Here is an 18,119-nt window from a genome sequence, read left to right as displayed (position 1 = left end):
GTATATTATTTATTGTAAAACATCGTAAAATCTTAATTTAAATGTCTAAATATATAGAAAAATACATATTGGATTTATATTTGGCTCCAAAAATAATCAATACAAAATTATGTGGAAAGCCAAATATAAATATATAAAATTATGTGGAAAATAATCAGATTAAAAAGATTATAATTAGATTAGACATGTATAATTGGATAATAAATGATAGGCGGAAATTAGTACTTAATCAAGATGGAGAGAATGGGCTTACCGATTTTTCAAAGCCGGGAATTTTTTAAACAGGGTCTTTGAACGAAGTCTTTTGAAGATAAAATATTTATCTCAATCAATGATGGAAATTTGTGTGGCATAAGATCCACCCATGATTAAAACACGTGGAAAAAAAACACGTGCAAAAGCCCTAAAGACTTGTCTATGAAATAAGCATACATATGTAAACTTGTGAAGCCGAATGATTCAAAGCATCCAAAAAAAAAAACTCTTAATTGAAAGCATTATAAAACAACAAAAGCTTTATCCTCATACTTGCAACAATTTTCAAGATTTGATTGATCTCTTAACAATGTCATCATCAGTTCATGCATTCTTGGGAGATAAGCTGCTGACACAAGAAACAAGAGATCTGATCTCTTCTCTTCCAAGAGAGAAAGGTTGGTTAGGGAGTGAACTGTATCAATTCCAAGGATATTGGCACACACAAGCTCTGTTACAAGGACTCTTGACTTGTCAAAAACGCTTTGAAGCCAAAGATTCCGACATTATCCTCATCACCAGTCCTAAATCAGGTACCACTTGGTTAAAAGCTCTTGTCTTTTCTCTCGTTAACCGACACAAGTTTCCAGTTCCTTCTTCTGGTAATCATCCTCTTCTGTTTACCAATCCGCACCTTCTCCTGCCCTTCTTGGAAGGAGTTTACTACGTATCCCCAGAATTCGATTTCACCGGGTTGCCTTTTCCAAGACTGATGAATACGCACATATCGCATCGTTCGCTGCCCGAATCCGTTAAGAGCTCGTCTTGTAAGATTGTATAGTGTTGTAGGAACCCTAAGGACATGTTTGTGTCCTTTTGGCATTTTGGGAAAACGCTAGCTCGTGAGGAAACCACAGACGCAGAGTATCCGATTGAAAAAGCAGTAGAAGCGTTTTGCAATGGGAAGTCTATGAGTGGACCCTTTTGGGATCATATATTAGAGTATTGGTACGCAAGCCGCGAGAATCCAAATAAGGTATTTTTTGTAACTTATGAGGAGCTCAAGAAGCAGCCCGGAGTTGTGATTAGGCGACTCGCTGAGTTCTTGGGATGTGGTTTCTGACGAAGAAAAAGTGCAAGGAAAAGTAGAGGAGATTGTGAACTTGTGTAGTTTTGAGAGTTTAAGTAATTTAGAAGTTAATAGACAAGGGAAACTACCAAATGGAACAGAGTCGAAAACTTTCTTTAGAAAAGGAGAGATTGGAGGATGGAGAGATACTTTGAGTGAGTCCTTGGCAGCGGAAATTGATCGAACCATTGAAGAGAAGTTTCATGGTTCTGGTCTGAAATTTTCTTCTTGAATCAATCTTTTAAACTTGTTCTTGTTCAATTGTTTTCTTGAATGCTGTAAGTTTTTGTTGTTCGGTGTCAATGTTTTCCTTCTTGTTGTTGTTTGGTGTCAATGTTTTCTAGTTGTTGTTTTTTGTATGAATAAAATGAATCGTGTGTGTGTGTGTGTTTGTCTTTTACCTACCATTTTAGTTCGGATTATGCTATTCTTGTAAAGTGGTATTTACATTTTCTTTAATATATGGAAAATAAACGTTAGTAAGCCTATAAATAGTCTCACTCCTTTATATGCTCTAAGACCAAGAACATATAATTTACCGAAGTGTTTACAATACACTTTTAGAATCCACAATATGTTTAGCCAATAGACTCCCTTGTACTCTATCCGCCACTCGATATAACCGAAACCAAGATTTAAAGGTTTAATAATCAAATTATTGAAATCTCAAACCGAATCCGCTTGGTTTATATTTCACGATCTCATTATGGATTTTTGCCATGTATGGAGTGAAATGATTTTTCCAATCTACGACATAATCAGTAAATCACTCAAATTATGATATTGAATGCAAAACCTAAACAATAATTTCGTAAAATAAATAGCTGCTGGACTCACTTCCTTGGAAAATATCAAAAGACAAAGACTGTTGAAGATAAGATAAATTACATATGTAAATTTGTAAGGCCGAATTATTCAAAGCGTCAAAAAAAAAACTCATACATCTTCACCTTTTTTTAACACAAAGCGGTTTAAAACTATACAAATTTATTCAGCAAAAATAATTTAATCAATAATGAAATGTTTGTATTTAATACAGAAGGTTAGTTTTAAAGATTGAATTGAAATTGTTGATCAAAAAAAAAAAAAAAATCGAAATTCTGAAATCGCTCATGCAACTCGCAAGTCATGTCATGTTGGTTTCTCTTTTTGACTAGTTATATTAAGACATTAAGAGTCGTGATTCTCCTTCTTTCATTTTTATACTATTCTACGTGCTCTTCAAGTAAATGATGTGTTGACCACTCCACCCAAAATAATATATTTGGACCAAAACAGAAATTGGAAGTATTGTCCGATTTACTTGTAGAGCAAACTTCTCATACATGTATAAAAGCACATAAGCATTATCCTCATAGATGCAATAGAGTTTAAGAAATAACTCTAAACAATGTCATCATCATCAGTTCCTGCTTACTTGGGAGATGAAGATCTGACTCAAGAAACAAGAGATCTTATCTATTCTCTTCCAAAGGAAAAAGGTTGGTTAGTGAGTGAAATGTATCAATACCAAGGACGTTGGAACACACAAGCTCTGTTGCAAGGAATCTTGATCTGTCAAAAACGCTTTGAAGCCAAAGATTCCGACATTATCCTCGTCACTAATCCTAAATCAGGTACCACTTGGTTAAAAGCTCTTGTCTTTGCTCTCCTTAACCGACACAAGTTTCCAGTTTCTTCTTCTGGTAACCATCCTCTTCTGGTTACCAATCCGCACCTTCTCGTGCCATTCTTGGAAGGAGTTTACTATGAATCCCCAGATTCCGATTTCTCCGGGTTGCCTTCTCCAAGACTCATGAACACGCACATTTCGCATCTTTCACTACCGGAATCTGTTAAGAGCTCGTCTTGTAAGATTGTGTATTGTTGTAGGAACCCTAAGGACATGTTTGTGTCCTTATGGCATTTTGGAAAGAAGCTAGCTCCTGAAGAAACCGCAGCTTATCCGATCGAAAAAGCGGTTGAAGCGTTTTGTGAAGGGAAGTTTATAGGTGGACCCTTTTGGGATCATATATTGGAGTACTGGTACGCAAGCCGCGAGAATCCGAACAAGGTCTTGTTTGTTACTTACGAGGACCTCAAGAAGCAGACCGGAACTGAGATGTAGCGAATCGCTGAGTTCTTGGGATGTGGTTTTATTGAAGAAGAAGAAGTGAGAGAGATTGTGAAGTTGTGTAGTTTTGAGAGTTTAAGTAATTTGGAAGTTAATAGACATGGGAAACTACCAAATGGAATGGAGACTAAAACTTTCTTTAGAAAAGGAGAGATTGGAGGATGGAGAGATACTTTGAGTGAGTCCTTGGCAGCGGAAATTGATCGAACCATCGAAGAGAAGTTTCATGGTTCTGGTCTGATCTTTTCTTCTTGAATCGATCTTTTAAACTTATTATAATGTCTTTGTTGTGCTTAAGTTATGTTTTTGTTGTGCTTATTATAATGTTTTGTTTGTGTTTGTTGTTTTTCTTTTATGAATAAAATAAATCATGTATTCATGTTTGTGTTTTCTTTATATATAAATTAAATTTGTTTTTTTTTGTCGCACCCCATCACTGTTAGATTCGGATTAGGACACGGCACATGCACTGTTAGTAGTAATTAGTATACTCGTCAGCTACAGGTTGGAGTCAATTTTATCAATCTTGTATAAAGTTCTATTTTATTCCAACTAGCTAGTTGTAGAGAGAGCCATGCCTTCCCTTTGGACAAATGCCCAAAGCTACCAAAAAAACAAAACTAAAATTCTAGACCATATTTTTATACAAAAAAATAAGCTTATTAACTGAATATAATATATTTTATTGATATATCTATATTTTACCTCTGCTTGCTTAACATGTATTTGTCATGCATTTAGCTAGTATAACTAGTTGTTTTGCATCATTTTCTAGCATTTATCATACACTATGCATGTTTAGGTAGTTCTTGCATCATCTTTGCATACATTGTGCATTTTGAAGTATTTTAGGTATCCAGGAGATGTCGGAAACACAACCGTTCGAGCCCCAGTCGAGCCACCAACCGAGCCATGATGAGATTGCATTCCACTCGACGCGCACTGACTCGATCACATATGTCAGGAAGGAAGACGCTTGGTCTCACACGCTTCGAGAGATTCCCAAACCGACTATTTACCTTGTCGTTTTATGTTTTAGGACTTTCCATATTGGACTATATATACATTTTGTTAAGTCTTTGCCGAGACATCTTTTATCTCGTTTTGTTCTTTTTCTTAAGGTTTTACCTAGCCACCAAAAACGCTTGAGACTTTGTAATCCAGATAGTTTTGATTTTATTGAGTTTTTGCATTGGATTTCTTATACAAAGTTGTTCATCTCATTTTTGTCTATCCGATCATGCTTGAATCAATGTTTTCTGAGTTTGTATCGTTGATGATGATTTCTAGATCCGAGTAGTGTGACAGTTCTTGAGGATGTGATAGATTAGGTGGAGGATTTTAGTATGTAGGGTGTTTAAGCTTAGATTCGTATGATTCCCTTCTGGACTAGAGTTTGAATTACTAGTTTCTCTCTGATCAATTGGTACTAGGTCTTAGACATTTCCGCACCCAAAATGTGTTTGATGAAATGTCTGACTAACTAGTGCCAGAGACTTACATTCCTAGCCTAAGAGATTAGTTTTCTAGGATGTTTGTTGACGTGAATGAACTTGTTTGTCATGCCTGCTTGATCATGTTTCTCTAGCTAGAGCTAGGTTTGGAAGTGGTTGAGTCTGAGTAGCTTCTATCAAGAGATTGGATTAGCTAAGTCGTGATGTTCATTGTTTAGGGATAGTTTGCTTGTGGCATGTTAAACACTCTGTAGACTAGGATACTCCACCGACTTCAATTACTCTCATCCTTAGGACTTCTATCTTTTGATTGATATTACATTACTGAGACTGTTTCGGTTCTTGTTATCTAGTTCATGCTTAGAATCTTTTTCGGTTTCACTTATTCTTGTTCACTTCTTGTCATACATTTTCGTTTCTAGTTCTGTGACTCATTTCCGTTTTGCATTCTGATCACTCTAGGATTGTTAGACATAAAACCACTCTTGAATTGGGTTGACTTGTGATTTCTTGATTGCATCTCAATTGTTAGTAAAGTTTCCCAACTGGATTGACACTTTAAGTACTACAACTGCATAAGTTTAGTTGAGACATGCTAGGATAATGACACAAAAACTCTAGTATCATTTCTATAATGAAAAATTTTCACTAAAAATTATATTCTTAAAAATGCTATAAATTTTATTGAGATTTTCTTATCTTGAAAATAAATTCATTACTAATATATAACAACAAAGTCCAAAAAAATATTAAAACAAAAACAACTAAAAGTAGTACATCTGGAAAATTAGTATAGGACATTTTGAGATAACAAAAATTATTTTAGTTTTATATTTAAATTATTGGTTTTAATTACTTACATTTATTTTTATTTAGTGTTAAAATAATTTTCTAATAAATATTACAAAATATATTTTAAAAAAAAATTGAAAAAGATGAAAAAAAAAACGGAATGTGGAAGGCGATTTGGCATCTCTCTTGGTGGTTGAATCTCGTCTCTCCGGAGACGGTTACTGGCAGTTTCGTCGACGCTGTGGGGATATCCCCTCTCTGCAATCGTGCGACGGTTATCTCCACAAAGTGGTTTCTTCTTCGTGATGCACTTTTGACGGTTTCCATGAAGAATTTATTCTATAAATACTGATCCTCTGACTGGTGTTGTTTCCATCTCTCTGCTTTGTTTACTTCTGCGCTTCTCTTCTTCTACCACTTTTGCTCAACACTCCAAAGAATGGCTGACAATTTACGAAGAGCAGTTCAAGATATCAACCTAGGCGCTGATGATGCCCCTCTGGCAATACCGGAAGTTGTGGTGGCCAATGCAGCGGCGGAAAACCGATTCATTCTCATCGGTCGTCCAGTCATGCCTCGTCTTCAAAATGTGTGTTCAATCATTGCATCCATGCCAATAATTTTGGGTCAGGCCGGCATCGTCCATGGCCGTATCGTTGGTGGTAATCACTTCCAATTCATCTTTCCCACTAAAGGTGAAATGGAGTTGGTTCTTCGGCGTGGTCCTTGGTCGTTTAATGATCGTATGTTGATCCTCCAACGCTGGCATCCAAATGACAATCCGCCTCTCATTGACTTTATCTCGTTCTGGGTGCAAATCCGAGGAATACCCTTTCAACTTCTTAACCTTGAAGTAATCTCCTACATTGGACGTGCTATTGGTACTCTGCTGGATGTTGATTATGATGCAGAGGCTGCTGCAAGAGTTGAATTCGTTCGTGTCCAAATCCACTGGGACATCCAACTCCCACTCCGCTTCCAGAGGCAAATTCAGTTCCAACAAGGTGTCAATACACTGCTGCGCTTCCGCTTTGAACGTCTCAGAGGCTTTTGCGAGGTTTGTGGTATGCTTACTCATGATACCGGTGCTTGCATCCTGCAAAATGGAGGTGAAGAACACGTTGATGATCCTGATGAAGATGAAGATCCTGGCCATCCCGAGAACATTGCTAACCATGGTGTTGTCATTCGTGAACTGGCAAAGGACGATCCAATCTCTGTCGCTGCCCAAGTGATACTTATCCCGGATGTTCGCACACCAGAGGAACCACTTGGAGACAATCCTATCAACAATCCTATTGACAATCCTATCAATCATAACACAATGCGTGGTGAGACTGATACTGATATGAATGCTAGAGGCAAACGTAAGAGGGATGACATCAATGATCCTTCTGCAAGGATTGAGGGCTCCAAAGCTATGGTCTATGAAGTCGGTGAAGGTAGCTACTCCGGGGAGATCTGCATTCCCCATGATCTTGACAGAGGCGCGATGGGCCCTATACCACCACCTTCTCCATGAGGACAGCCGCTTGGAACTGTAGAGGACTAGGCAATGACCTCGCAATTCGACGTCTAAAGGAGATTAAGAAGACTTTCTCTCCAGGCATCATTTGCCTCTTTGAAAGAAAACAAGGAGATGACACTGTTAGAGATGTAGGTGCTGAACTAGGATACGATCGTGTTGTAATAGTGCCTCATACTGGTTTAGGTGGTGGAGTAGCTTTATTCTAGAATAGCAATATCTCTGTTTCCGTTCTGTATCAGTCCCCAAACCTTGTAGATACTCATGTTTAAATTAATGGATTTGGTTTTTACTTGTCTTGTGTCTACGGTAATCCAAATCAATCTTTAAGACACTTGGTTTGGGAAAGATTAGAATGGATTGCAATGAGTAGGAATGGTCCATGGATGTCTATTGGCGACTTCAGCGAAATCAAGAACAACTCAGAGAAAAGAGGAGGACCCTCACGTCCTGAGAGCTCGTTCACTGACTTTAGAAGAATGATACAAGTCTGTGATTTTCAAGATTTAAAACATACTAGGGATCCATTCTCCTGGATGGGAAAAAGATACAGTCATGATGTTGCTTGTTGCTTAGACTGGACAATGGTGAATTCCAAATGGATAGCAAAATTTCCAGCCTCTCAAGCTGAGTTTTTGGAGCTCATTGAATCAGACCATAGACCGGTCATCACCACCATTACTAATGATTTCTCCCCTCGCAAAGGACATTTCTACTTTGATTCACGTATGGTAAACAGAGAAGGTTTAGCGATGCTGTATCTAAAGGTTGGACAATCCGAAGATCAGGTCAAGCGATGTGTCTCAGCTCCCGTTTGCGTGAATGTAGAAGATCCATATCCATTTGGAAAAAAGCAAACAGAACAAATGCTCAAGAAGAAATAGGCATTTTAAAGAAGTTAATTGATCAAGTTCATTCTAATGGTTCTACTACACAACACATCCGAGATCTCAGAAGCAAGCTTAGTTGTGCTTATCATAGCGAAGAAGAGTTTTGGAGAATAAAGAGTCGTAAGACCTGGTTATCAAGTGGTGATCGTAACACAAGATACTTTTTTGCCACTGCAAAAAGTCATACATCTTGGAATAAACTATACTCCATACTGGATGATGAGAGCCATGAGCATCATGGTGACAGTCAGATGGGAAAGGTTGCAGAAACTTATTTCACCAATTTATTCAAAAATGAATTGTATGTCCAAAACAATCACTACCATGTTTTCCGGGACTTCCAACAGCGAGTCACAACAGAGATGAATGAAGACCTAGTGAAGCTTGTAACTGAAGAAGAAATCAAAGTTGCCGTGTTTGCCATTGGAGCAACTAAAGCCCCGGGTCCAGATGGTTTCACAGGAGCTTTTTACCAAAACTATTGGGAAACAACAAAAGAAGCAGTAATTCAGGAAGTTTGTAGCTTCTTTGATCAAGGTGTTTCCGACAAAGCTCTAAACCACACAAACATCTGTCTAATTCCAAAGACTACTGATGTGAGGCATATGAGTGAATTTCGTCCAATTGCATTGTGCAACGTTAGCTATAAGATAATCTCCATAGTGTTGGTTGGAAGACTACAACAACATCTGCATCGCATCATCTCTGAAGAACAAGCCGCTTTCATCCCAGAAAGAAACATTACAGACAATGTCCTTATAGCACATGAACTCATCCATACGCTTAAAGTTAAAAGACGCTGTGCAAACTCTTATATGGCGATAAAAACTGATATTACGAAGGCATATGACTGTTTGGAGTGGGACTTTCTGCAGGAAACGATGTTTAAATTTGGCTTCGATCCCAAATGGGTGCAATGGATAATGACCTAAGTTAGGACACCAACATTCTCAGTCAACATCAACGGTAATCCCCAAGGTTTTATCCAGCCGGAACGTGGTATAAGGCAAGGTGATCCACTCTCACCTTACTTATTTATCCTATATGCTGAAGTCTTAAGTCACATGGTGAAGTGAGCAGAAGCACAAGGCACAATCAAAGGAATCAAGATAAGTAATGCTAGTCCTTCAGTGAGCCATTTACTCTTTACAAATGATTCCTTGTTTTTCCAGTCAAGCAAATATAAGATCATGCACAACTATAAAGGATATCCTCACACAATATGAAAGAGCTTCTGATCAGCAAATCAACACAAAAAAGTCTGCCCTAACCTTTGGAAAGCGAGTTCCTGCCACAACCAAAACGCAGATTCGACGGGTTCTACAGATTCACAATGACGGTGGATGCGGTAAATACTTGGGGCTCTCTGAGCAGTTTGGTAGGAAAAAGAAAGAGATGTTTCAATATATTATGGAGAAATTCAAAAACAAAGCAAAAGGATGGAGTAATAAGTTCTTATCTCAAGGCGGTAAAAAGATTTTATTGAAAGCAATAGCCCTTGCAATGCCTGTTTATACAATGAACTGTTTCAAGATTCCAAAAGGGATATGCGAAGAGATAGAAAAGATTATAGCAAACTTCTGGTGAAACACTCAACAAACTGGTAATGGAGTTCATTGGATAGCTTGGGATCGACTGAAGTATATGAAAAAAGAAGGTGGCCTCAGTTTTAGAGATATAGAGCGCTTTAATGATGCTCTACTTGCCAAACAAGCATGGAGAATAATACAACACCCAACCAGTCTTCTATCACGTATTCTCAAAGGCAAATACTTCTCAGACTCAAATATTCTCGAAGCTTCAAGAGGAACTCAACCTTTATTTGGTTGGCAATCAATTCTTCATGGTCGTGACCTCTTAAAAAAAGGCATGCGATTTACAGTTGGCGACGTCACTGCATTAAAACATGGACTGTTCCTTGGCTCCCAGTCCATCCACCACGGTCACCTCGGCAAGCAATAGAGCATCAATATGATACTCTCACTGTCGATAGTCTTCTGCTCCCAGATAGAAGCAATTGGAATGAAAGGCTAATACGGGAAAGAGTTCATCGAGATGATATCAATCACATTCTGAGAATCAAAGTAAGCCATTGACAGCATCAAGACTATCTAGGATTGCACTACACTGAGAATGGAATTTATTCTGTTAAGTCTGACTACTGGTTTGCTACTCATCTTCCTAATCAAGAATTCCATATCAGACCTCCATACGGAAACCTACAAACAAAAACATAAATCTGGAAAACAAAACTCCCGCCAAAGTTCAAACATTTCTTGTAGCGATTATCATCAAGAGCGTTAGCTACAAGAGCTGAGTTAGAGTGAAGACATATCTCTACAAACTCTTTCTGCAAACGTTGTGTCTTTGAAGTTGAAACGCCTGAACATCTGTTCTTTACCTGTCCTCATTCGATGCAGATTTGGCGTGGTTCACATCTTCCAATTAGAGGTATTCTCAACTTGAATGAATCCATTGATACCAAGATTAAAACAATTTTAGAGTTTCATAAACAGAGGAGGATATATGATAGACTTTCCATACTTCCATTTTGGATTCTATGGAAAATCTGGACAAGTCGCAACAAACTCACATTCCAGAAGATCAACCACAGTTGGCAAAGAGTCCTAAGAGAAGCGAAACAAGAGTCTGATGAATGGTTAGATATTCTTCCTCCAATTACAGAGCACATATGCCGAGACTCAAACAATACATGTAATAGCAGAGGAGACAGAGCTAACTGGATAAAACCACCTCCTGCGCTGGGTTAAATGTAACTACGATGGTAGTTTTATCAATGGTGACACCCAAGCTACATCAGATTGGTTAATTCGTGATGATCAAGGCCATTTTAAAGAAGCAGGTCAAGCCACTGGTCTCTTTGTTATGTCCGCTATTGAAGCTGAATGTCAAATTCTAATTTACGCAATGCAACAAGCATGGCGTAGCGGACACACAAGCATAATATTTGAGGGTGACTGTCAATCGCTGATCAATGCAATCAACAAACGATCCCTACGTTTTGTTCTCTACAACTGGCTACAAAAAATACAAGGTTGGACAACAAGATTTGAAAACATAATCTTCCGCTGGACGTCACGTCTTTCAAACAAATTAGCATATAAACTGACCAAAGACCAAAGGAATAGAAGATCTCATTTAACTATCTATCATTCTGTATCCCTATGTATCATGTCTAATGTAAACAATGCTTTTGTTAATTGTTAATATAAATGTAGTTCAAGGGTTAAAAAAAAAAAAAAAAAAAAAAAAAAAAAAAATTGGCCTTCAGTCTAAGTGTGAGCACCGCATTGATTGTAGATAAATACTTGTCAATCATGGGTTTATCTTAAACCACACATGAAAGCTAAGTAGCTAGGAGTAGTAAATATTTAGTTGTCCAAATCAACAAAACATACCTGCTTAGTTAAAGTAAATATAAATGGCTTTTTAATTACTCCTTGTGTTTCAATTTAAGTGATGTTTTAGCACAAAGTCTATTGAAGATAAGATTCTTATCCTAATGTAGGAAATTTGTGTGGCTTAAGATCCACCCTTGATTAAAACACGTGCAAAAGTCCTAAACACATGTCTATGAAATAAATATATACCATATGTAAACTTATGAAGCTGAATGATTCAAAGCATCCAAAAAAAAAAAACTTATATCTTTACCTTTTATCACTCTCCTCTCTTTGTTTTCACATAGAGAAAAATAATTTATCACAATGGAGCCTGTTCACCTTCCAAACTTCATGAAAGACAACCAAGTTAGTCAAGAAACCAAGAACTTGATCTCTTCCTTACCTTCAGACAAAGATTTTACTGGTAATGGTCTCTATAACCACAAAGGTTGTTGGTACTATCCAAACATACTCCAAGCCGTTCTTGACGTCCAAAAACATTTCAAGCCACGAGATACTGATATAATCATTGCTTCTATGCCCAAAGGTGGAACCACTTGGCTCAAATCCCTAGTTTTCGCTGTTGTGCATCAAGATGAATACCGTGAAAACCCCCAAATCCATCCTTTGCTTTCACAAAACCCTCATGACCTTGTCCCATTTCTTGAGATTGAGTTATATGCTAATAGCCAAACTCCAAATCTCACAAAATTTCCTTCTCCTATGATCTTTTCTACCCATATGCACTTACAAGCATTGCGTGAGGCCACCAAAAAGGCTTCCCACCTTGCAAAATCGTGTATGTGTGTAGAGGTATCAAAGACACGTTTATTTCCGGTTGGCATTTTAGAAGCATGTTAGTATGTTACATCGCACCAAGATGGATAAAGCCGATTTTGAGCTCATGTGTGATGCAATTTGCAGAGGAGTTGTCGCCAGGGCCAGTCCTTGAATTTTGGTGACCTAAAACATAGAATAATAATTTTGTGTATGATATAAAATTAATATTTTTTCACTATAATACTAAAATATAATTAAAAAATATGGAAAAAATGTAACAACAATCTAAAATTTAATTTTTCTAACTTTTATTATAGCAAATACTCGGTAGACATCATTGCTAATCAAAAGTAGTTGGTAATAATGTATAATTATAATAAAATAAAGATTAAGAAGAAGAAGTAATATCGATGTTCTTATATAAAATTTTAGTTTTGTTTGAATATTATAATATCTTGTAGTCAAGTTAATTCAAATTTTTGAGTATTTAATATTAAAAACGGAAATAAAACCAAAAAGTAATAAATAAAAAGCAAAAGAAAAAGAAAAACTGTAAACGAACCTGCAAAGTTGAAGGCTTGAACCCTAGACATGCCACATAATTAAGATTAAAAGTAGTTGGTAATAATGTATAATTATAATAAAATAAAGATTAAGAAGAAGAAGTAATATCGATGTTCTTATATAAAATTTTAGTTTTGTTTGAATATTATAATATCTTGTAGTCAAGTTAATTCAAATTTTTGAGTATTTAATATTAAAAACGGAAATAAAACCAAAAAGTAATAAATAAAAAGCAAAAGAAAAAGAAAAACTGTAAACGAACCTGCAAAGTTGAAGGCTTGAACCCTAGATATGCCACATAATTGCATGATATAGACCCAACAGACCTGCCTAATTTCTCAAATATGTGTCACTAAAAATTTACTATATCATGTGGCCTAAAGCAGCTGCTTTGCCTGCTTTAGGGGTGGGCCGGCACTGGTTGTCGCTGTAGAGAATATGAGTTGTGTGTATTAACATAGGTTTGTACAGAGATATATATACAAGAATGTTATAGGAGGATACTCTAGGTAATCTAATTACAGAACATTCCTAAAGCTAATCAATCAAAGGTTGTGTCTTGATTGCATATCTCGATCATATCGTTGACGGTGATTGCGTATCTGTATCATATCTCTAACACACCCCTCAAGATGGAGGGGCTTGTGTCACTCCAATCTTGTGTCGGAGCTCAAGGAACCGTGCTCGAGGAAGTGGTTTGGTGAGGGCATCGACCAGTTTATCTTTAGTAGTGACGTGAGAGACGCGTAAAGCCCCTTGTTGTACCTAACCACGGACGAAGTGATAGTCGATTGCAATATGCTTCATCCGAGAGTAAAAAACAGGGTTTGCGCAGAGAAGCGTGGCTCCTACGTTGTCACAATAAACCACCGGTGGCGACGAGATACTTATTCCAAGTTCGGTAAGCAGATTGCAGACCCAGTTTAGCTCAGCAGAAGTGTTGGTGACAGCTCGATATTCAGCCTCCGTTGATGATCAAGCGATGCCTTTCTGTTTCTTTGATGTCCAAGAGATTGGATGTCAACCAAGATAGACTACATATGCATTGGTGGAGACATAATCATCTGAATCTCCGGCCCAGTCAGCATCTGAGAAAGCGTGGAGAATGAGTTTGTTCGTTGCGGAGAAGAAGATGCCATGTGTGAGCGTACCAGCCAAATATCGGAGGATGCGCTTGGCAGCTTGCCAATGGGCCTCTGTTGGTTTGTGCATGAACTGTGAGAGTCTGTTGACAGCATAGGCAATGTCTAAACGGGTGAAGGCAAGGTATTGTAAGCCGCTTATGAGTTGACGGTACTTGGTGGGATCGGCTAACAGAGCACCGGTTGTGAGAGTCAGCTTTGGAGAGGAAGCCATCGGTGTCATCACAGGTTTGGCATTTGTCATGTCGTAACGATGGAGGAGATCAAGGATATACTTCCGTTGGCAGAGATGGAGGCCTTCCGACGTTCGACGAGCTTCAATACCAAGGAAGTAGTTCAAGTCCTCTGCGTCTTTTACGGAGAAACGTTCAGCTAACAAATGAAGGATCTGTCGGATGCCCGCTTGACTGCTTCCTGTGACAAGAATGTCATCAACATAGACAAGGAGGTAAATGAATTCATGACCAACTTGGAGCACATAGAGAGATGTGTCGGACAAAGAGTTGCGGAATCCAAGGCTAATGAGAAAATTGCGAAGTTCGTTGTACCACGCACGTGGTGCTTGTTTAAGTCCGAAGATGGCTTTCCGAAGGCAACAAACATGATCCGGGTAGTCAGAGTCGATGAATCATGATGGTTGTTCCATGTAGACCTCTTCATCGAGAGTTCCTTGGAGGAAGGCGTTATTGACGTCGAGTTGTTGAATGGGCCATGATCTGGTGACGGCAACATCAAGGACGAACCGAATCGTTGTGGATTTGATGACATGACTGAAGGTGTCAGTGTAGTCTCGACCGTACTTCTGGTTATATCCTTTGGCAACAAGACGTGCTTTACACCTGTGATGGGATCATCAGAGTTAAATTTGTTTTTAAAAAGCCACTTACAACTAACGACATTGAAGTGGGATTGACGAGGTACGAGCTCCATGGTCTGATTGTGGGAAAAGGCATTAATTTCTTCGGAGAGAGCACCTCGCCACTTCTTATCCTCAAGAGCTTGTTTGACAGTTTGGGGTTCAGCCGATATACTTCGGGAGAGAGCAGCTGCATAGTTATATTTTGGATTTGGTTTTGAAATCTGGTTCTTCCGACGAGTGACCACCAGGTGGTGATTTGCCGGCGGTGGGTCAACGACGGGTATTGGAGCCGGCTGTGGTGTCGAGGTCGTAGATGGAGAGGTCGTGGATGGGGACTGATCCACTTGCGCTGTTGGGCTTGGTGGAGGTCCAATATTGTTATGGGCCGAACATGGGCCTGAATCGGAATCTGAAACTGAAGTCGTGGCCACGGGTGACGAAGGAAAAATCGAGTCTGCCGTGGAAGTCGATGTTGAGTCCGGTATTGACAGGTGGGAATCCGAGTTCGCGGGTCCCGGTGACGGTGGCTGTATGAGAGGCGAGGGTGGTGGTGTTTCTGGGATTGGTGAGGTTGTTGTGGTCGGTGTTGGCTGTTGAGAAAGTGGTATGGTGGTGATTAGCGGAGAGGGTGACAGAGGTGTCGGGTCGGAAGTGAGAGCCGGTGGAAGGGGAAGGAATGTTCATCGAATTTGACATGGCGTGTAACATAGATCCGATTGGAGCTTGGTTGAAGGCACAAGTAGGCGTTTTGAGATTGAGAGTAGCCGATGACCACACAAGGTGTTGAACGATCTTCGAGTTTGTGGTTGTTGTATGGTCTCAGCCACGGGAAACAGAGGCACCCATAGACACAATATTTGGAGTAGTTAAGGGAGGTGCCAAATAGAAGCTTGAACGGTGACTCCATGTTGAGAACCGGTGTTGGGAGATGGTTGATTAGATAGACTGCGGTGGGAAACGCGTAAGACCAGTATGGTTTTGGCATGCCGGCATGGGTGAGGAGCGTGAGTCCCGTTTCGACGATGTGACGGTGTTTACGCTCTGAGAGTCCATTGTGTTCTGGTGTGTGCGGTGGAGAGGTAAGATGAGAGATGCCCGTGTCAGCAAGGAATGAGTGAAGAGCAATGAACTCACCGCCATTGTCAGAGTAGAGAGTCCCAATTTTTGCATTAAATTTGTTTTCAACCAAGGCTTTGAAGGTTTTGAAGGTTTCACGGACATGGGATTTGAGTTTGAGAGGGTAGAGCCAGGTGTAACGGGTATAGTAATCAACAAGGACAAGGTAGTATTTGTAATTGTCCACAGAGAGTATAGGAGAGCTCCATAGGTCGGTAAAGATGTATTCAAGGGGACGGGAAGAGGTGATAGAGATTTGGGAAAATGGTAATTTGTGAGTTTTATTAATGGCACAGTCTGAACATAGAGAAGAGTGTGAGATTGATTGAGTACAAGGTAGAGAAAAACTGGAAACAGTTTTATTGATAATTGAAAGAGAGGGAAGGCTGAGGCGGTGGTGCCAATCGGTCATGGGTATTGTTGGTATGGTGGAGGCAAAGAAGGATTGTATGGTAGATGGGGATAGAGACCACTCATACAGCTCATCCTTGGTCTTGCCTTGGAGCAATGGGACCCCCGAGCTGAGATCCTTCACTTGAAAATAAGCAGGAAAAAATTCAACAGAAACTTTATTAGCATTGCAGAATCTGTAAACGGATGCGGATATGAGGTACACATAAGACACTTGTGAGAGATGAAGGACGAGATGAATATGTGTGATATGAATACCCGAACCATCACCAAGAAGAACCGCGTAGTCCACTTGATATGGTTGATGCACAGCCAAGTTGGCAAAGTCACTGGTCATATGATGTGTAACACCACTGTCCATCAACCATGGGGTGGAGTTGTTGGATGGCATGACAGACATGTTTGCTCGAGGCTGCCAGGGACGAAATGTAGTTGGAAGCAGACCATTAGTTACGACTTGTTGGTGTTGCTGGAGAAAGGTGCAACGTTTGGCACTGTGGCCGAAGACACCACACAGTTGACAGCGACCCTGGTACCCTTTCGAGAGACGATTGTCGTAGCGTTGTGGCTGAGAGTGATGTTGGCTTTTGCCGGTGTTCCAGTGTGTTTGGTGGCGAGGATTGGACTTGTCTTGATGTGAGCGGGAGCGGATTGCAGCAACGTTCGCTGTGATGGGGACAACACTGGTGAGGGACTTGTTCATGGCTAGCATTTTTGCCTCCTTGTTCAGGAGTTTCTCATGAACCTCTGTGATGGTGGGTGGCGTGTCACGACCCTCCATTTGGTCGATGACGGACTTGTACTCGTCAGGGAGACCATCAAGAAGAAACTCGATCTGAGCTTCATGTTCAACAGGCTTGCCAAGCAGAGCGAGTTGATCAAATCTGGTGGTGAGGCCTTGTAAGTATACATCAATCGATTGATCACCTTTGGTGTAGTGTTTTAGTTGGATTCGGAGTTGTTGGATGTGTCCCCAACTCGGACTGGCATAGGTAGCATTGATTTTCTTCCACATCTCGGCAGCAGATGTGGTTTTGGAGACGACTGAGTGAATGGAGGAAGAGAGAGTACCAAGGAGGGCACTGTAAATGAGCTTGTCCTGGCGTCGCCACTTTGCATAGGCTGGATTCGGGGTTGGTTGCTCATTGACGACGGTGGTATGATCGGGTGGAACAGAGGATCCATCAAAAAAGCCAGCGAGATCGTAACCATTTAGGTGTGAGTGGACTTGAAGACTCCAAGTCATGTAGTTGGTAGCTGTTAGTTTGGTGATATTCACCATGTTGATGTTGAGGAGAGATGAGGTTGAGTCGACTGTTTCAGCAGCCATGGCGGAAGAGGAGGATGTAGAGAGAGAGAAAGAGAAATCTGAGGAGAAGCGAAGGAGACGATGGAGAAAAAAAAGGAGATGATTGAGGAGCCTCGAGTTCAAGTCAAGAGACTCACCGAGTTCTTGAATTGTCCATTCACCAAGTGGATTGGTGGAAGAGATCTTAAAGCTGTGTGGTTTCCGAAATTTAAGCAATTTAGAAGTTAATAAAACTGGGGAAATAAGAGTTGGTGTAGATTCTCACGCATTTTTTAGGAAAGGTGAAGTTGGTGACTGGAAGAATCATCTTACTCCTCATATGGCCAAAAAACCTTTGATGAGATTTTTGAAAACAAACTGCGAGGTTTCGGTTTGAAATTTCAATAAGGTTGTGTCTTTTTCATGTGTCTTTCTCTATGAACTTTGTTGATTTGAT

General features: G+C 39.6%; 2 protein-coding genes and 3 pseudogenes across 3 annotated transcripts; all 5 read left to right on the top strand.

Annotated features, from left to right (window-relative positions):
• Window positions 1-488: 488 nt before the first annotated feature.
• On the top strand, window positions 489-1,724 carry LOC104783500 (cytosolic sulfotransferase 12 pseudogene; annotated as a pseudogene).
• An 895-nt stretch (window positions 1,725-2,619) lies between these two features.
• Window positions 2,620-3,820, top strand: LOC104779697 (cytosolic sulfotransferase 12 pseudogene; annotated as a pseudogene). The gene has a single exon (XR_015596478.1). The product of XR_015596478.1 is annotated as a cytosolic sulfotransferase 12 pseudogene (transcript).
• A 2,302-nt stretch (window positions 3,821-6,122) lies between these two features.
• On the top strand, window positions 6,123-7,205 carry LOC147945281 (uncharacterized). Its single transcript, XM_087509184.1, has one exon. The coding sequence runs from the start codon at window positions 6,123-6,125 to the stop codon at window positions 7,203-7,205; it is 1,083 nt and encodes a 360-aa protein (XP_087365310.1).
• Window positions 7,206-7,573: 368 nt separating this feature from the next.
• On the top strand, window positions 7,574-8,092 carry LOC104783499 (uncharacterized). Its single transcript, XM_010508647.1, has one exon. It carries the CDS (start codon window positions 7,574-7,576, stop codon window positions 8,090-8,092), a length of 519 nt encoding a protein of 172 aa, XP_010506949.1.
• Window positions 8,093-11,826: 3,734 nt separating this feature from the next.
• Window positions 11,827-12,363, top strand: LOC104783498 (cytosolic sulfotransferase 11 pseudogene; annotated as a pseudogene).
• The last annotated feature ends 5,756 nt before the right edge of the window (window positions 12,364-18,119 follow it).

Source organism: Camelina sativa, chromosome 4, assembly GCF_030686135.1.
Source record: "Camelina sativa cultivar CO46 ecotype springtype chromosome 4, ASM3068613v1".
Lineage (NCBI taxonomy): Eukaryota > Viridiplantae > Streptophyta > Magnoliopsida > Brassicales > Brassicaceae > Camelina > Camelina sativa.
Note: the sequence above shows the minus strand (reverse complement) of the source record. Positions and strands in the feature narration are given on the sequence as shown.

Excerpts from the sequence above, each read along its gene's own strand:
- LOC147945281 (XM_087509184.1), top strand. The coding sequence starts at position 6,123 with ATGGCTGACAATTTACGAAGAGCAGTTCAAGATATCAACCTAGGCGCT.
- LOC104783499 (XM_010508647.1), top strand. The coding sequence starts at position 7,574 with ATGAGTAGGAATGGTCCATGGATGTCTATTGGCGACTTCAGCGAAATC.